The sequence below is a fragment of the Sciurus carolinensis genome, chromosome 4, assembly GCF_902686445.1.
Source record: "Sciurus carolinensis chromosome 4, mSciCar1.2, whole genome shotgun sequence".
NCBI classification, from domain to species: domain Eukaryota; kingdom Metazoa; phylum Chordata; class Mammalia; order Rodentia; family Sciuridae; genus Sciurus; species Sciurus carolinensis.
This window is the reverse complement of record NC_062216.1, coordinates 116,553,793-116,574,003: the sequence shown is the minus strand read 5'-3', so window position 1 is coordinate 116,574,003 and position 20,211 is coordinate 116,553,793. Positions and strand designations below refer to the sequence as shown.

Here is a 20,211-nt window from a genome sequence, read left to right as displayed (position 1 = left end):
GCGTCCGAGTTAAACAAAGAGGCGGGGCTTGGTGACGAGCTTCCTCCGGGTTGCGTAGCAGCAGTAGGCGGGGTAAAGATCCGTCTGAGACAGCGACGAGTGGTCGGAACCTTCTTTCCCCACCTTCCCCTTCCCCTTCCCTTCTCGGGAAAGGCTGGGACACGGCACCCGGGTTATCTCGTGGCCGCTGCGGCCTCAACTCCTGGCAGGCCGGGTACGGAGAGTCCAGACCGCGTCCAGGGCGGTGCGTACTGCGCCTGCGCGAGTTTCCCCCTAAATCGGGTGTGGGAGGGTAGGGGGCGAGGTCCCAGGGGTATTGGGGTGAGTGTTCTAGATACTGGGGTTCCGGAGGAGTGGTGGAGTAAAAATGAAAAATGAAGGATGGGGGCAGCCTTGGGGAAGAGTTGGGTGGTGAGAATGGGCTCTGGAGGTTGTGTTGCTGGGGGAGGCTCACTGGAGTAGGGGAGCCTTGAGAAGTGAGGGATGGGGATCTGAACCAGCCGGAGGACAGGGAAGAGCGGACCCGGGGAGCGTGGTGTTTAAATGGGCAATGATTGACGGACTTGGAGGGGAGGAGGGGAACATCCCGGGGTCCAGCCTCAGCAGGGGCGGCGGAACCTGAACCTCCGCCCTCAAAGCGCAATAGCTTGACTCCTCTCCCATGCCTTGTCTTTGGCATCCTTGTCTCTTTCATTCCTTTGCAGCTCCTTTTCCTCTTCCAGCCTTCCGCGAAGGAATCTCACATTCCTTACATCCTTGCCCTTGGTTTGCAGCCCGGCCCTCTCGCACGCTTCACACACCCTCTTCACACACCATAAAGCCTGCTCCAATCTAGGACGTAGGGATGTTGAGGAGTGGGGAAACTAGGGGCCAGAGAAGAGGCCAAAAGCCAAGAGGAGTGAAAGCCTTTTTTTTTTTTTTTTTTTTTTGGCCTGGGTGATTGACAGCCACCTTCCCCATTAAGAAATATTTCATCTGACAGCAAATGTGGCTATTACTGAGGCTACCGTTCTTGGGCACTGATCTGTGCAAGTATTATTTCTTCCTATACAATGGTTTTAGAGTCGGACAATGCTGATGGTGTTGCAGGCTGCTAGTTTTCCAGCAGATAGGAATGGGGTGGGCTAAAGGTAGGGAATATGAGTGACAAAAGTGTTATTTACTCTGTGTGTCCAGTTGACCCTGTGGCCTGGCTAGTTCCCAGTAAATGAAAAGAAGGAACAAGTTTTTCCAAACATTTTCTCTGGCACTCTCTATAAATCTATTTTGCCATCCTGTTTCTACAAATAATGTCTTAACTGAGGATAGCAATATCAACTATATTTTCATATATATTATCTCATTTGATTTGTAGGACAGTATATAAGATAGATAGGGCAGGTATCATTTTCTGTACTTGATAGTTGAGGAAACTGAAAACTACAGAAGTGTTACTTTATTCAAAGTTGTCCAGTTGATTGATCCATAACTAGGACCAGAATCCAAATCTTCTGAGTCCTGGTCTTCCTCTCAGTTGAAAAATCCTGTTTTGTTCTAGCCAGAAGGGCATCAGCAACTTAGTGAGGCCTAAGCAATTTAGCCAGACCCTGTCTCAAAAAAGAAAAAGAGCTGGGGATGTGGCTCAGTGGTAAAGTGCCCCTGGATTCAGTCCCAAGTACAAAAAGAAAAGAAAAGAAGAAAAAGAAAAGCACAAGTCACGCTGTGTCTGGTGAGCATGGAACACTATTGAGTATATGTACTAGACTCAGGAAATGAAGTAGTAGGACTGGGGTTGTGGCTCAGTGGTAAGAACACTTGCCTGGCCTGTGTGAGGCCCTGGGTTGGATCCTCAGCACCGCATAAAAATATAATAATAATAAAATAAAGGAGAGAGAGAGAGAGAGATGAAGTGCTCTTTGTATTATGTTTTAAAGTCATCATTATCCTATTTTATCCTAACACAGCCCTTAATTTTTAATAGACGCATACTTGTGAGGAAAAAGTTTGAATAGTTGCTATTCCTCTGTAAATAGTTGAACAGAGCTTATAACCACCTTTCATTTGAAACTTTTTCTTTTCTATTTGGGTACATCCTTGTGAAGATGAGAGTCTGGTCACCCTAATTTTACTGCTCTCTAGCTTTCCAGGTTGCCCACCCTGGGAATAATTTCCTCATTGCCTATTTTATTTTATTTAAAGGCCGATCTCCTCAGGAATATTTCCTGACCTGGGAAGTAGAATCATATATGTACCAACATTCTTGAGCATCCCTGTATGAAGTAGTATTTTCCATTTATAGGGTAGAGCCAGAATTATTTGTACATGAAATAATTTATGTGAAAGCATTTTAAAACATTAAAGCATCATACTGATTATGTTGGGTATTATGGATCTATGTATTGTGTAATCACAGACTTGGAATCATTAACATTATTTCTAGTTAGGTGTGCTGAATAAAATAATCCTCTTTCTTTCTTTTTTATTACCAACTGCTCTTGTCTTTCCTATCCTTTTCCTTTCCCAGTTAATGCTTGAATCTATTGGACCATATGTGTGATTCCTTAGCTAATGATCTCTATTTTTTAAGGGTAGTCCTTTATGCATTGCACTGGAATCTATAGTCCTTAAAGGAGTTGTCTCATCCTTCCCAGCTAACTCCCAGCCAGATCCAAGTCAATCCAGTCTCACTGCCAATGGAAGTAGTTCCTCTGACTCACCTTTCTCTTCCTTGTTCCTATTAATAGAGTGCTCCTGATTGTGACATCTGATTATGACATTACATCCATCCCTTGGCGATGGAGTTTGTCACTAGGAAAGAAGACTCAGTTGGAAAATAGCCAACAAGATGGGTTACTTGGAGCATCTCCTGAGTGGCACTGAGTGGAGGCATCAGGGGGTTGGAGCCTTGTGAACAGGGAACCTGCCCCCGAACACTGGAAAGGTAAGGAGCCTTGATTTGAAATTCCATTCTAGGCTTGACCCCCATTCTTTCTTTCTTTCTTTTTTTTTGGTGGTGCTGGGGATTGAACCCAGGGCCTTGTGCATGCAAGGCAAGCACTGTACCAACTGAGCTGTATCCCCAGCCCTACGCTTCACCTCTTTTCTCTGCCAGTTGGGGTTCGTTTTGCTCTTAAAAACCTGATTCCTAGCTGGGACAGTGGCACATGCCTGTAATCCCAGTGGCTTGGGAGACTGAGGCAGGAGGATCTTGAGTTCAAAGCCAGCCTTAGCAAAAGCAGGTGGTAAGCAACTCAGTGAGACCCTGTCTCTAAATAAAATACAAAATAGGACTGGGGATATGGCTCAGTGGTCGAGTGCCCCTGAATTCAATCCCTGGTACCCAAAAAAACAAACAACCTGATTCCTAAAACTTCTTTCTTTTCTTCTTCTTCTTTTCTTGTATATATATATATTTTAGTTGTTAATGGACCTTTATTTTATTTATTTGTATGCAGTGCTGAGAATCGAACCCAGTGCCTCATGCATGCTAGGCAAGTACTCTACCACTGAGCCACAACCCCAGCTAAAACTTCTTTCTATAGGACACTTTCTGGGATTTATTTTGCAGGGGCGGGTATTGAACCCAGGGTGCTTTACCACTGATCTTCATCACCAGACCTTTTTATTTTTTATTTTGAGACAGGTCTCACAAAGTTGCTTAGGGCCCTGCTAAGTTGCTGAGGCTGGCCTCGAACTTGGAATTTTCCTTCATCAGCCTACCAAGTTGCTGGGATTACAGGTGTGAACCACCACTCCTGGCCACTATCCTTGATTGGCCCACACCATCCTGTTCTTTTTTGTATATGTATGTCTCATGTTAACTTTTACTTGTTAAATGCTTAGTAAGTTTTATGTCTTTCATATGCTGTTTTTCCCCCAGTACTATGGATTGAACCCAGGGCCTCATGCATGCTGGGCAAGCACATTCTACCACTGAGCTACATCCCTAGTTCTTTTTATTTTTTATTTTGAGACAGGGTCTCACTGAGTTGCTTAGGGCCTTGCTGAGTTACTGAGATTGGCCTGATTTGTGATCCTCTTGCCTTCAACCTCCCAAATAGCTGGGATTACAGGTGTGCACCACCACACCTGGCTCAGCTTGGTGAATTTTAATGTAATTGACCTCATTTTTATTTTACTTTGGTCTTTTGGAGCCTAGTGCAGGAGCTTAGTCTAAAGCAGTGGCAACCTATAATTTTTATTTAACATTCCCCTACAGTGGTGAGAGCACAACCAATATTTAGGGCATTAGCACTACTCTCAGTTCAGGATTCTGAATTCTTAACTTTTCTTTTTTCTAGACCTATCCATTTAGAGATAGGGAGATAATGAAATGTTTTAGGGACACCTGTGAGATATTTCATGAGATAATTGCTTATCTAGGTTAATTTTCACAGCTTGCTAAGGATAACTCCTTGTTTAAAAACTGGCATTTTGCAGAAATGTATAGTAGATCTAAAATATCCTCCCAGCAAGATGGGCATGATGGCACATACCTGTAATCTTATGGCTCAGGAGGCTGAGGCGGGAGGATTGCAAGTTTGAGAGACCAACCTCTATAACTTAGTGAGGCCCTAAACAATTTAGCAAGACCTTCTCTCAAAATAAAATATAAAAAAGGGCTGGGGATATGGCTTAGTGGTTAAGTGGTTAAGCACCCCTGGGTTCAATTCTTAGTACCAAAAAAAATTTAGATACTGGAAATACACACACACACACACACACACACACACATATATATATATATATTTTTTTAAACAAAAATATGGCTCCAGCATCTAGGTTTTTAAAAAATGTTTACACATTTTAAAAAAATGTTTCATTTTTAAGTTTGTTTTTATAAAAATAGGGCTATCATACATATACCATTTTAGCAACTTGCGTTTTTCATTTGGGGAGACAGGTAAGCACATTGGTTAAAAGGCTTCATTCTGAGCCAGTCTGCCTGGTTTGAATCTGACTTTACACCAGTTAGCTGTATGATTTGGATGGGCTTTTTTTTTTTTTTTTTTTAAATATATTTTTATTAGTTGTTGATGAACCTTTATTTATTTATGTGTGGTGCTGAGAATCAAACCTAGTGCCTCACACATGCTAGGCAAGTGCTCTACCACTGAACCACAATCCCAACCCCCTTCGATGGGCTTTTAACCTTTGTATCTGTGTTGGTCATCTGTAAAATATGAATGATGATATTATGAACCTCATAGAATTGTTGTAAGGATTAGATGAGCTAATATTCCAAAAATGTTTAAGATGGTGCCAAACACATAGTAATGTTCAATAAATGTTGTCTTCTTTATTATTAATAGTATATATAAAACATGATCATTCCAACTTTGATCTTAAGTACCGCAAAACAACAAAAAAATATGATCATTGTAGGAGAAGTAGGAAAAACTAAGAGCCAAACTGTGAATGAAATTAAAAGTACTAACAATCTATATTTAAAAACAGCTTTTGTAATAGATACCCTTCAAGATGCTTTCAAATATAAACGTGGCCATGTGTGGTGGTACATGCCTCCAATCGCAGCAACTCGAGAGGCTAAGGCTAAAGAATCACAAGTTCAGGATCAGCCTCAGCAACTTAGCAATACTCTGTCCCAAAATAAAAAAGTGCTAGGATGTAACTCAGTGGTAAAAATGTCCCTGGGCTCAATCCCTGGTTTACCACCCCCTGCAAAAAAAAAAAAAGAAAAAAAAGAAATATAACTACACAGAAATATAAATATATTTTTATTTTTAACAAAAATAGCACAATGGCATATATTATATCTGTAAGTAATTACATAAACAACAAATGTTAAGGAAATAATGTTATTGATAAGAGATAATTATATCTTAAGTCATATCGATGCTACATGATATTCCATTTTATGGATTTAAGAAATTCTCGATATTTATGGTATTTCTGATTTTTTTGCTACTATACACAATGTTCAGATAGACAACTAGATTGAGTTCTTTTGTACCCTTGGGTTATTATTTCCTTAAGTTTCTCTAGGTAGAATTGCTAGGTAAAAGAGTATATACTTGATCTTTTTCCCTTCCTTCTGTCTGTCCTACTCACTTTTCTCTATCCTCCTGGCTTTCCACTCTCTCTAGCGTGTGCTCTTTCTCTTTCCTTTCTATTTTCCTCTCATTTTCTCTCTTACCCTGCAGGGAGACACTCTGTTTGTTTAATAAACTCCCTTATGTGAAAAAAAAAAAAAAAGAGTATATACTTTTTAGGATATTTACTAAGTTTATGTTATGTTTCAATTGTATCAACTTTTTCTTGCAAGAGTACTTTTTTTTTCTAGGCCTTGCTATAGTATATGACATGTTACATGTGTGTTTGTTATTTGCCACACATGACATATATAACACGTTACACATTAAATATTTTGTACACATCCTTTGTTTTAACTTAATACCTTTCCTTCATAATTTAATATAATTATAGATTTATTTGGATAGTGAATACATACACACACAAATCTTTTCCAAGGGTACAAAGAAATAGAAAAATCAAAATATCCCTCTTATCCCTATACCTTAGTCCCACTCCTCAGCAGCAAACACTGTTGGTAATTTCCTGTGCATCCTTCTGGAGAGTTCCAAGCACACATAAGCATATGCACATAATTTTATAGTTTTCTGCATGCATGGAGGCATACTTTACATGCATCATTTATTTATTTTTGCAGTGACCGCATAATATTTTTTAAAAATAATTTTTAGTTGTTGATGGACCTTTTTATTTATTTATATGCAGTGCTGAGAATCAAACCCAGTGCCTCACGTGTGCCAGGCAAGCGCTCTGCCATTGAGCCACAACCCCAGCCCAACCTCATAACTTTGATATGCACAGTTTTCTATCTGGTGCATTAAAAGCACAAATTATTATTATTGTAGTTTTTGGTACTAGGGCACTTTACCACTGAGCTACATCTGTAGCCTTTTTTGTTTGTTTGTTTTTTTGGTACTGGGGATTGAACCCAGGGTGCTTAACCACTAAGGCACATCCCCAGCCCTTCCTGTTTTATTTTGAGACAGGGGCTTGCTAAGCTGCTTAGGGTCTTGCTACATTGCTGAGGCTGGCTTCGAACTTGTGATCCTCCTGCCTTAGTCTCCCAACACTCTGGCATCACAGGTGTACACCACCATGTCTGCCTAAAGGTACAAATGATATATTTTTCCCCCCTGATTAGCTTTTTTCTTTTTTGGCACTGTGGATTGAATGCAGGGCCTCTTGCATCTTGTATGCTTGGCAAACACTCTACCACTGAGCTACATTCCTAGCACCTCTTTGACTTCTATGAGCCTCTTTTCTCCAGGATTTTCTTCTATTTTTAGCCAGCCGTTTTTAGCATTTTCCCCCCTTCTTCTAGTTTCTTTTTTGCAGGCTCCTTTTCTTTTAAATGTCAGGTCAGTATTCTCATGCACTCTTGGTAGTAGAGTAAATTGAAAAGGACTTTCCAACAATTCTGCCTCTAGTATCTGGCCTAGGAGAGTTTTGTTTATGTGCTAAAAAGTAAACAAAAACAAACAAATCATGTTATAAGAGTGTTAACTGCAACGTGGTTTTTTCGAGGGGAAATTGTCAACCAAGCACATTTCCAGTCATGTGGGGAATGGTAAAATACATTATAATCGAGGTTTAGACTGGTAGATTAGACATTTTTAACCTCTAGAATATGAACTCTGAGAACAGGGAACTATGTCTGTCTCATTCATACATGGCTCTATGAATAGCAAAGAAGGACAGTTGAAAGCATGAACATATACAGGCACTAGAGAGGGAGAAGAGAGAAGTTCATAGTTACATTGTTTGACTCCTTTAAAATTAAACAACAAGCTGGACACAGTGGTATACACCCGAAATCACAGAGACTCAGGAGACTGAGGCAGGAGTATCAAAGCCAGCCTGGGCAACTTGGTGAGACCCTGTCTTAAAATAAGAATAAAAAGGGCTAACAGTGAATCCCCCTGGGTTCATTCTTAGAACCTAAATAAATAAATGAGAAAAATACCTTTACATGTTACTTGTGAAGGAAAAAATAAATAAAGAATCAGTATCTTCGATTCTATATTTACACCTACCCTCATTTTCTGTTTTCATATACTTCTCTGTGTGGCTTCCCAAAATTCATTTCAGCTATCAACTTCAGGAATTCTACTTGGAATCTCAGTCTCTTTGTCCAAAATTGAGATAATTATCTTTCTTCCCTCTCCTGAAATTCTCATTTTGGTGACTAAAAGTTTGCCACCATACATCTGTTATTCTAGTGATTTGGGAAACTGAGGCAGGAGAATCGAAAGTTTGAGGCCAGCCTCAGCGATTTAATGAGAACCCTGTCTTCCTATAAGGAAGAAAAAGGACTGGGGATGTAGTTCAGTGGTAAAGACCCCCCAGTTCAATTCCCAGTACTTCCCCCAAAAGGGGGGGGCAGTTGTGCTTTAGGCATGGCAGAATCCTGGACTTCACTGAATATTATGAAAATTATGAATATGATTTCTATCACTGCTTTCTTATTTTATGTCAGCCTCTTATTTGTGTGTGTGTTTGTGTGTGTGTGTGTGTGTGTGTGTGTGTGTATGTGTTGCTGAGGATTCAACCCAGGGCCTACTCACATGCTAGATATGTGCTCTATCATTGAGCTATATCACCAGCCCTCAGTTTCATTCTTATAAGCAAGCTTTGTTTACTAATGGCAGAGATGGCCCCCAGCTACTCTGGGTGGCTCATCCTGTCAGCTGTGATCCCAGGGGAAGGGGTTTCTTGATAGCTCCAGTAAAAGTTCTAGACAACAGTCTCACCATCCTGATTTGGGGCACAAGTCCTTTGGAACCATGGTATGATTCCTAAAAGAAATTTGTGGTGCTATTTAAGAAAGTGGGATACTAGATAGGCAAAATAAATAGGAGTCCATTATATCCTCACTACTGTGAAGCTCCCAGTTAAAGCAACATTTAAACAAATATTTAGCTGGGCATAGTGGGATATGCCTGTAATCTAGTCCCAGCAACTTGGGAGTCTGAAGCAGGAGGATCACAAATTTGAGACCAGTCTAGGTAACTTAGCCAAGACCCTGACTCAAAATGAAAAGAAAAAGAGCTGGGATGTAGCTTAGCAGTAAAGAACCTCTGGATTCAATCCCAGTACCAAAACAAAACAAAGCAAAACAAAAACACCAGTTTATTGATTTGTTTTATGTAAGTAATTGGGCTTCAGTACTTCATTGGATATAGAAAGGAACATGAGTACCTACTCTAAAGGAATTTTTAATCAATGAGCATCCCTTATGCAAAATGCTTGGGACCAGAATTTCTGCATTTTTGGATTTAATTGGATTTTTGAAATTTTTTTTTATGTACAATGAGACATCTTGGGGATGGGACCCAAGTCTCAACATGAATTAGTTTTTGTTTTATATACACATATCCTGAACCTAATTTTATATAATATCTTTTTTACCCCCTATACTGGGGATTGAACCCAGAGGTGCTCTACCACCCAGCCCTTTTTGTTTTTTTATTTTGAAACAGGGTCTCGCTAAGTTGCCCAACCTGTCTTTGAACTTCAAATCTTTCTAGTTCCTGTGTTGCTGGAATTACAAGCATGCACCACCATAGTTGGCATGACTCTTTATATATATATTTAGTGTACCTGCATTTTGACTGTGACCTATCACATGGGGTCAGGTATGGAATTTTCCATTTATAGTACTCAGAAAGGGTTTTCTTGGAGCATTTCAGATTTCAGGTTGTGGTGGCTCAACAGTTTATACTTAGGAAAGATTTGTAGCTTGCCCTATGCTACACAGCTAATTTGTAGGACTAAGCATGTGAATCCAGTTGGTTTTGACTTACTACAGTGCTGTACTTATTCTTGAATTTGACCTGTCAAGGCCTCTCTTCACTCCACCTCTACCTTTTTTTTTTTTGGTGCTGAAGATTGAAAGCAGGACCTTGCTCATGCTAGGCAAGTACTCTATCACAGAGCTCTACACCAACCCTTAAATTAAATGTTTTGAGTCAGCTTTTATTTTTTCCCCTCAAATTACTAGCATTTATTAGACTTTTTTTTTTTTTCACGCAAGAGATTTTTATTAAGTGGACATTCAGAGTGTCTGCCCACAGGGTGAGAGAGAGAGAGAGAGAGAATGAATGAGAGAGTGAGTGAGGAGGAGAGCTAAACTTTTAATATTTGTTGGATAAATGAATTAATCTTGGCAATGAGTTCATTTTCACCACATTTTGGTAGATTTTCTGAACTAGCCTCTTTTTCCTCTCTCGTTTCTTCCAGGATCTGGGTTTCAGTGATGAGACATGGGGTATGATGTAACCCGTTTCCAGGGGGATGTTGATGAAGACCTTATCTGTCCTATTTGCAGTGGAGTATTGGAGGAGCCAGTACAGGTGAGTTGGGCCCATGGTGAGGTTAGTAGGGCAAGAGGTAGCTGTGGAACTAATAGAAAAGGTTCATGAGGAATGGAATCCATGGGGAAGTCACTATGTTCTACTCCCTATCCTCAACCTTAATAGAGGTTTGATACAGAGGAGCCTTCCAGAGTCTCTCCAGAGGAGGTGGATGCCACAGATCCCCCCTGGTTCAGATTTTCTTGTAAGGTTGCTCTAAGATTTTTCTACTGTAAAATAGTTGCTTGTTGTTTCTTCTTTTTTTATTTTGTGATATTGAGGATCGAATCTAGGGCCTTGCATATGCTAGGCAAGTGCTCCACCACTGGTCTACAATCCCCAGCCTTTATTTTATTTTAGGCAGGGTCTCGTTAAGTTGCTGAAGCTGGCCTTGAATTTATTATCCTTCTGCTTAAGCCTCTTGAGTAGTTGAGATTACAGGTATGCGCCTCTGTACCCAGTGGCTTGTTTCTTCTGACAGTGGCTTCGTTGCTGCCTCTTGTTTGCAGGAACTCTGACTAGATCCATCTTCCTTACCATGCTTGATTTTCTGAACTCCTGATAAGTTCTCTCTGGATTTTTTTTTTTTTTTTTTAAATTTTTTTTAGTTGTCAATGAACCTTTATTTAATTAATTCATTTATTTGTATGTGGTGCTGAGAATTGAACCCAGTGCCTCACACATACCAGGCAAGTGCTTTACCACTGAGCCACAACCCCAGCCCCCCCCTCTGGATTTTGATGATTTAGTGTTCCTGATAATCAACTAGTCTGTCTATAGGCCTCTATTACTAACTAATACATAGGAAGTGGGAACCATATTTACTGATGTTTTCTTCCTGGGATCTATTGAAGAGATCAGCTTTCAGTGCAGCTATGCACTCTGCAATTTGACATGAAAACTTTGTCAGCATCAATAGGTTATTTTTCTGCCAGCTTTGCTGAATCAAAGTCACTTGTATCTTCTTGGGGCAAGTTTGAGGAGAAGCTTAGGATTACTAGTCAAATACAATGAGTAAGGTGATTCCTTAAGTGCATTCATTCATGGAATGTCATCCTACATGATCCTTATTACCCTCATTCTGTAAATACAAATTAATCCTCTGCCACTCCCAACCAACTAGAGATAATCCCCTTTTCCAAACATGGACACCAGTCAGTGAGGTCTCATTTGCTTCTTATATAACTCTCAGGGACTCTCCCTTGAACCTCTGAGTTAATCATTTTTCTCCAGTTTCCAACACCCAAAGCAGCACATATTATTGAGTTGAATAAAATTCAGACTACATTCCAATAGCAGCCAGCCCTTGACCTATCCTCTTTCTAGGTCTTTGCAGCCTACTGCCATTAGAGCACATTGGATGGGTGTGGAATGAGCTAACCTTATAGTGTCGAGAGGTCATGGGGTGTGTCGGATTCCCTCGCCACTCTGACAGGGCCTTGTTTGTTTTCTGGTAGTGTCATCTGAAGCAAGTCACTTGTGAAGAGGTGAGTGGTAGTCAGAAGCCACCCATCCACTTCCATAGTTCACCTGCTGAGGAACAGGGGAGGCAGCCTTCGTGATACCAGGCACATTTCTAAGGGTGAAGGCCCCTGTGAAGGATGCTGACTTTGCCATGCCATATTTTGTTTTTTGCTGTACTGAGGATTGAAACCAGGTGTGCTTTCCTACTGAGCTATATCCCCCCACCCTTTTAATTTTTTATTTTTAGCCAGGGTCTCTCCAAGTTGCCTAGGTTGGTCTGTAGCTGTGATCCTCCTACCTCAGCCTCCTGAGTCAGTAGAATTATAGGCATGTGCCACTGCACCCAGCTGTTTGTTTTTTTGTTTTTATTTTAATATTAGAACCCAGGACCTTGTACATGCTAAGCATAACCCACCACTGAGTTATACTCTCAGCTCTTTATTTATTTTTGGAATAGATAATACATTTATATTATTAATGTATTATAATTAATTGGTTAAGAAATCAAAATAGGGGCTGGGGTTGTGGTTCAGTGGTAGAGTACTTGCCTAGCGAGTGTGAGGCACTAGGTTCAATTCTCAGCACCACATAAAAATAAATGAATAAAATAAAGGTCTATCAATGTCTAAAAAAATATTTTAAAAAAATCAAAATAGTATAAAAAGATGTCTGGGCATGGTGGTGCACGCCTGTAATCTCAGCAACTCTGGGGGCTGAGGCAGGAGGATTCTAAGTTTGAGACCAGCTTCAGCAACTTAGGCCCTAAGTGACTTAGCAAGAACCTATCTCAAAATAAAACAACAACAAAAAAGGGATGGAAATGTGGCTCAGTGGCTGAGTTTAATCCCTAATACCAAAAATAAAAAAAAAAGAGAGATACACAGTGAGAACTCTCACTTCTGTCCCTGTCTCTGCCTACCTAGTCCCCCATAGATAACTATTTTTATTAGTTTATTTAGTATCCCCAAATGAAAAGGCAGCTCATTCTGTACACTTCTATAGCAATGGTGGGTTTGGATTAGGATAGTCATTAAAGAGGTGATAGTTGCAATTCACAATAGCTAGATTATGGAATCAGTCCAGATGCCTATCAGTAGATGAATTGATCAAGAAAAAGTAGCATATATATATATATATACAATGGAATTTTACTTAGCCATAAAGAGGAAGGAAATAATGGCATTTGCTGGTAAATGGGTGGAAATGGAGAACATCTTGCTAAGTGAAATAAGCCAGTCAGATAATCAAGGTTTGAATATTTTCTGTCATATATAGATAAAGCAAAATAAGAGAAAGAAGGCAGTGGGGAAGGAATCAGATATCATAAATCTATAGGGAAGATCAGAGGAGTAGAAGATAGAGAACAAGAGGGAGCAAGGAAGGATGGGAAAGGGAGAAAATATGGAATAAATTTTAAAAAAATACATAGGGCTGGGGTTGTGACTCAGTGGTAGAGCGCTTGCCTAGCATGTGTGAGGTACTGGGTTCGATTCTCAGCATCACATAAAAATAAATTTTAAAAAATGCATAAAAATAAATAAACAAGCAAACAAATAAATAAAGGAGCAAAAGGAAGACCAGTAGAGTACAGGAGGAAGAAGGGTAGGGGGAAGAGAGAAAAACAGGGGAATGGAATTGAAATCAAGTTTCTTGCATGTATGATTTTGTTAAAATGAACCCAGCTGCTATGTTGAACTACAGTACTCCAATTAAAAAAAAAAAAAAAAAAAGGCGAATAGTCGAACCAAGACCTGAATGATAAGGGGCTTTCATGATATAATCTAGAGAAAGGCCATTAATTTTAAGCTTAAGGTAGCAATAAAAGCAAAAGCTTCTAGCTGGGTATGATGACATATGTCTGTAATCCCAGGGACTTAGAAGGCTGTGGCAAGAGGATCACACATTTGAGGCCAGCCTGAACAACTTACCAAGATCCCATCAAAATAAAAAATAAAAATAAGGGCTGGGTTTGTAACTCAGTAGTATAGCACCCCTGAGTTCAATCTCTAGTGTATCAGTGTCTCTCTTTCTCCACCTGAGACTCCTTCCTTCTCACCCTCACCCTCTCCCTACCCGCCACTCTCACACACATGCACATACACACATAGATCCAGGGGCAGAAATGAGCTGTATGATCAAGGAATGGAAAGAAAGCCAAAATGGCCTGAACATTGCTGGGAATATGGCATAAGGTGAGAGATCAGAGGCATAGCCTCAGATCAGGCAGAGTTTTATAGGTCCTAAGTAGGAGTTTAGATTTATCATAAATACAGTGCAAAACCATGGGAAAAAAATTTTTTTTTTTGTCATGCTGAGGATCAAACCTAGAGTCTCACACATGCTAGGCAAATGCTCTATTGTGGAGCCCCCATTATAAATTGTTTTTTGTTGGGGGTACTGGGGATTGAACTCAGGGACACTCCACCATTGAGCCACAGCTGCAGCCCTATTTTATTTAGAGACAGGGTCTCACTGAGTTGCTTAGCACCTTGCTTTTGCTTCGAACTTGAGATCCTCCTGCCTCAGCCTTCCAAGCCACTGGGATTACAAGTGGTGCCACTGTGGCTGGCCCCATTGTAAATTTTTAAGCAAGGGAATGATACGGTCTGGTTTGCTTAGTCTGGCTGCTAAATGCAGAATGGATTATAAAGAGACAAGATAACCAGGTGCAGTGATTACCTTAAGTTCCAGTTACTGGGAAAGTTGCAAGTTCAGGGCCTGCTTGGGCAACACAGTGAGACCTGTCTCAAAATAAATTAAAGTCTTTGGGGAGGGTCAAGGGTAGGAGTAGGAAATCCAATTAGAAGACATATTCAGTAATTCACAGAAAACTGCAGCCCTGTTTAGGAGTCTAGATATGTCTGTTGGGAGTCATAGCAACTCCTAAGGTCAGCCCTCTTATATAAAATAACAACTTGGGTCTACACAGAGAGGTCTCTTACTGCTCAACAGGAGCCCCAGATTTTCTTGTTCTGCTCTCTTATAATGATTTTTTATCAGTAAATCTTTTCTCCTTCTTCTCTATATCTGTAGTCAGAATTAAATTTCAAGATTCATATCAGGGCTGGGGAGATAGCTCAGTCAGTAGAGTGCTTGCCTTGCATGCACAATGCCCTGGGTTCGATCCCCAGCACCGCAAAAAAAAAAAAAAAAAAAAAAAAAAAAAAAACAACAAGATTCATATCAAATTTTGTCTTCTCCATAAATATCTGCTGATTGATCTAGTCTAGAAAGCTCTCACCCTCCTCTGGACTTTTTTATATATGCAATCCAGTTGACAATAATTGCCTTATGTCATCTCCTATTGTCCTGCAATGTTATTATATATATTATTGTTATATAACTTTTTACTTGTTTGTCTTGTCTCACAACCTATTTTCTTTCTTCTTTTTTTTGGGGGGGAGGGGATACCAGGGATTGAACCCAGCGATGCTTAACCACTGAGCCACATCCCCATTCCTTTTTTTATTTTGAGACAGGGTCTCACTAAATTGCTGATGCTTCTGTCTCAGCCTCCCAAGTAGCTGGGCTTACAGGTGTGGGCCACCACACCCACCAACCCGTTTGTATTCTTGAGCATAGGAAATACGTCTTAAGCCCGACCCCAAAATGCCTTGCCCACAGTAAATCTATAATTTGCTGTGACCCTAGGGACCTCTGGTTCTAGCAGCTTTTTAAAAAAATATTTTTTTTAAAAAAATGTTGATAGACCTTTATTTTATTCATTTATTTATATGTGGTGCTGAAAAATCAAACTCATGTTAGGCAAGCACTCTACCACTGAGCCACAACCCAGTCCTCGAGTAGCTTTCTAAAGGCTTGATTGTTTTTGTTGTTATATCCAGGCTCTTAGCTCCTGCTAATTTCCTTGTGTCCCTCTTCCCCTGCTCTCCCTTCTTAGGCACCTCACTGTGAGCATGCTTTCTGCAATGCCTGCATCACCCAGTGGTTCTCTCAGCAGCAGACATGTCCAGTGGACCGTAGCGTTGTGACAGTTGCCCACCTGCGCCCAGTACCTCGGATCATGCGGAACATGTTGTCAAAGCTGCAAATTGCCTGTGACAACGCTGTGTTTGGCTGTAGTGCTGTTGTCCGTCTTGACAACCTCATGTCTCACCTCAGTGACTGTGAGCACAACCCGAAGCGGCCTGTGACCTGTGAACAGGGCTGCGGGTGAGATTCCTTCCCTTCTGCCCCGTACTGATAAGGGCCTTCTCATTTCTGCTGCTGCCTCTGGATGCCTTGCCCACTTGCTGAGGAGGTTTTCTGTGCATGTAGGCATGGATATACCTGACCTTCTTGGTTTCCTGCCCCAAATCTCATTTTCTTACTCCTTTCCAAGTACTGTCTTTTTGTTCTTATTTTAATAAGAGGAAGACAGCAATTCAGCAATCTAGGTGATAACACTAAAAATTGATTTACTTTATTTTTCCCTTTCAGGCTCATACTGCTTTCTCTTCATCAGGCTGACTGCTCTAATTTCTAGGCTTCTCATATTTCCTCTTGCCCTATTTTTTCTTTCTTTGAGGTAGAAATATTTGATTAAATGCTGATAGCTGGGGCAGTGAATCTAGGACTTCTCAGAATAAATAAGTACACAGGCAGAATCTTTAGGAGAAAGAACCATGTGATTGATAAAACACTCTTGTCTTGGCCATACCTTTCTTGCTCCCCTATACTCAGTTTTAACAGGGTAGTCTAGCAGTACACCTGGAAATACTCCTTCCAGTTTAGGAGGGCCATACTAAGTAGGACTGGCTGTTAAAAGCACAAGAAAATAATTTAATAAAAAAAGAGAAAGAAACGAAAGTTAAAAAAAAACAAAAACAAAAACAGCACTATAGATGAAAGAAGTTCAGATAAAATAGAGCAAAGAGGGGAGGAAGAAGTCTGGGTGAAAAAAGTAAATAGAATAAACAAAGGAAGACCTGAAATGAATGTTAGAAATTTGGGGTAGGAGATATTCCACTCATCAATTTTCTGCCAGAGAGAGGTCATTTGCCCACATGACCCATTGAAAGGACTGTTTTGCTCTTTCCCCACCTTGAACTGCAGCCTGGAGATGCCCAAAGATGAGCTGCCAAACCACAACTGCATTAAGCACCTGCGCTCCGTGGTACAGCAGCAGCAGACACGTATTGCAGAGCTGGAGAAGACATCAGCTGAACATAAACACCAGCTGTCAGAGCAGGTAGGACCCAGAGAACACGGGGTAGAACTTGTGCTTCATATGCAAATAATCGCATGCCTGTGGGTGACAGACACCACTGTGAACACATAGATCTGTGGTTGTGCTTGTGAGTCCTGCTGAGTGGGTACTTGGCTTCCCTTCATCATTATTCATTTACCTTCATTCACCTAACATTTTATTTTATATATTTTTTTAGATGTCAGTAGTCCTTTATCATATTCATTTATTTATATGTGGTGCTGAGGATCGAACCCAGTGCCTCACACGTGCTAGGCAAGCGCTCTGCCACTGAGCCACAACCCCAGCCCCTCACCTAACATTTATAAATGCCTTCTCTGTGAAGGCACTTTGCTATGCACTGGGGAGACAGCTGAGAATGAGATAGTCCTATCCTTGTTTTCCTGAAGCTTACAGTCTCATGTTCCTCAGATCTTTCAGTTGCCCTGGTTCTCAGATAAGTTCATCTTTTGTCTGCTGTCTGCCTAAACTATCATCCCTGGTTCTCCTTCCCTCCAACAGAAGCGAGACATCCAGCTGTTAAAGGCATACATGCGTGCAATCCGCAGTGTCAACCCCAACCTTCAGAACCTGGAAGAAACGATTGAATACAACGAGATTCTAGAGTGAGTGTTACTCAGGATATGGAGTCAGACTCCATGTCCTGGCACCAAAGACTGCAAGGAGGAACAGGGGAGTGGCAGAGGAGGGCAGTAAGACAGCTGGGCTAGAGCCACCACTTCTCAGATGTTGGGTGAAGGAAAGGGCAGAGGAGAAGAGGATAACACTCAGTTCCAGTACAGGATCCCTTATTCATTTGGGTGGATGGACAGGGAATCCTGCCCAAAGATGCAGTTTTTCCAGAACTAGGTGAGTACCACCAAGTACAAAGCCCTGTTTTAAAAGCTCTGATAGGAGGGCCAAAAAGAAATAGAAGATATTGTCCCTGTCTTCAGGTAGCTTACAACCCAGAGAAGAAGAGGGAGAGTACAAGTCCAGGAAAGTGATCTAAAATGCCGCAAAAACAAGTGAAGTAACAAGCGAAGTCTAAGATCCCTTTCAGTTCTGGAGTCCTATACAGTTCATAGACTAAATGTAAGTGTAAATTGATATATATAGGGCAAGTAGTGTTGAGTGGGATACAGTATAGAGGAATCATTTATTAAGTCAATAAATATTTGTTGAGCATCTACTGTGTGCTAGGCACTATGTGTGCTAAGCGTTGGAATTTCAAAGAAAAATAGTGGGGACAGTATATACTTGTGGAATTTAATTGGTGAGTTATTTGTGGTGACTTGGATGTGAGCATATAGGGAAAGATTTGGGGTTTCTGAGCCAGTGCTGAAGAAGGAAGAATAGAGTCAAGCTGACTGCAGAGTGGGTGGTCATTCCTCTTAGGAGAAAAAAACCAAAGCGGAGAAAGGTGTGATGAACTGGATTGACCACCTCCAACCCCTTCCACACAGGTGGGTGAACTCCCTGCAGCCGGCCAGAGTGACCCGCTGGGGAGGGATGATCTCGACCCCAGATGCTGTGCTCCAGGCTGTAATCAAGCGCTCCCTGGTGGAGAGTGGCTGCCCTGCCTCTATTGTCAACGAGCTGATTGAAAATGCCCATGAACGTAGCTGGCCCCAGGGTCTGGCCACACTAGAGACAAGACAGATGAACCGGCGCTACTATGAGAACTACGTGGCCAAGCGCATCCCTGGCAAGCAGGCTGTTGTCGTGATGGCCTGTGAAAATCAGCATATGGGTGATGACATGGTGCAGGAGCCAGGGCTTGTCATGATATTTGCGCATGGCGTGGAGGAGATATAGGAGAGCTCAACCAGCTATGAGGAAGAAATGGAAATTGGAAGAGCCCCATCACTCCAGCAGCTGGGCCTTGCGTCCTCCCCACTATTCTTAATGCCTCGGCTTACACTTGAGCCACACATCTCCCTGCTGTTCTGGCACTGAAGGGCCCTCTGAAGCACTTCGCTCAGCCTTTCAAGGGAGAAACCCAGATTCCTGCCTTTTGCCATATTTCTTCCCCTAAAATGTCTGTAAATTCTAAGTGTGGGTGGGAAAGTCCCCACCTATGTATTTTCCTATGTAGGGTCCCTGGTTCTAGGTATTTTCAGAAAGCACAAAGAGATTTATTTTCCCTAGAGGATCAGGATGGAATGAGGAATCACTAATCATCCCTGTCCTCTAAAACCAGGGAATCAGAGCAGGCTGGCCTGTTAATTCTAAGCGGCATTTATAGGACAGCTCTGAGGAGCAGACATCCAGAAGAAATGGTAAGGGTGGAACCAAAATCCTAGAAGTAAATAAGCCAGTAATTGGCCATCACTGATAGCCCTTAGGGGAAGACTGGACCTCTGTGCCAAGCACATCCCTATTCAGCCCACCTTAAAGGTGCAGGCTCCTGCTGGGTCTGCAGGTGCACAGGTTGGAATGCTGAAAATTTCCAGATGAGCTCTGTTTTCCGCTTTTTCATAATTAGGGAATGACAGGGTTTGGGGTAAGAGGTAGACTATTGGGGTTCATATGCTCAGCAAGAAGCTGCCCTTTGGCTTTTGCTGAAGTAGGGTAGATACTGCCTCTGTGTCAGGCCCACAATAGTTCCATATACCATATACCCCTCTCCAACCCTGTGATTGTAGTTAGTTATTTTGATAAATTTCCTTGGCTGTTGTTTGTTTATATTTCACAAATCACTCTGTTCCCCAATTTTTTTTTTTTTTTTTTTTAGAATTGACCTGGTTATGACTACCCCACTTGCTAGTCCAACCACATTGTTGGCAATTTAATTTATTTACTTTTTTTTTTTTTTTTTTTAAGAAAGGAAAAAAATATCAACAAAACTTTAAACTTCTTTCGCTGTTACTATTGTGGGAATTCTGGATAGGGTGGGACAGGGATGGGTCTGTTTTATATTTTTCCTTTTCAGCACAACCTTTGGCTTTAATATAGGAAGAGCCAGGGGAATCCTTGACTGAACTTAAACCTGCCCCAATGCTCCATAACCCCATCTGAGATGAGGAGCTTCCTCTACTCCCATGATGGATGATAGACAACATCAGTGCCTGTGTCCCTGAAGAAATTTGCTTCCAGCCCTTTAGAGTGTCGTTGTAAAACCCTGGATTTAGAGTATTAATTTTGAAGGCAGTGGTGCACATCTGTTGTCTT

General features: G+C 41.2%; 1 protein-coding gene and 1 non-coding gene across 3 annotated transcripts; both read left to right on the top strand.

Annotated features, from left to right (window-relative positions):
• Positions 1-56: 56 nt before the first annotated feature.
• Rnf41 (ring finger protein 41) lies at positions 57-19,721 on the top strand. 2 transcript variants are annotated; one of them, XM_047548052.1, is made up of 7 exons: positions 57-244; positions 2,724-2,920; positions 10,273-10,385; positions 15,751-16,022; positions 16,905-17,040; positions 17,560-17,663; positions 18,504-19,721. In XM_047548052.1, the coding sequence occupies exons 3-7, from the start codon at positions 10,296-10,298 to the stop codon at positions 18,853-18,855; spliced, it is 954 nt and encodes a 317-aa protein (XP_047404008.1). In that variant the 5' UTR covers positions 57-244; positions 2,724-2,920; positions 10,273-10,295; the 3' UTR covers positions 18,856-19,721. The 2 variants fall into 2 exon arrangements, with proteins under 2 accessions (XP_047404008.1, XP_047404009.1); XM_047548053.1 differs by having other exon boundaries at positions 61-214.
• LOC124984138 (small Cajal body-specific RNA 11) lies at positions 16,495-16,631 on the top strand. Its single transcript, XR_007108597.1, has one exon. It is a non-coding gene; the product is annotated as a small Cajal body-specific RNA 11 (non-coding RNA).
• Positions 19,722-20,211: the final 490 nt, after the last annotated feature.

Coding starts and splice junctions, on each gene's coding strand:
- Rnf41 (XM_047548052.1), top strand. CDS start 10,296: ATGGGGTATGATGTAACCCGTTTCCAGGGGGATGTTGATGAAGACCTT. Junction 10,386..15,750: donor TATTGGAGGAGCCAGTACAG/GTGAGTTGGGCC, acceptor CTCCCTTCTTAG/GCACCTCACTGTGAGCATGC. Junction 16,023..16,904: donor ACCTGTGAACAGGGCTGCGG/GTGAGATTCCTT, acceptor CTTGAACTGCAG/CCTGGAGATGCCCAAAGATG.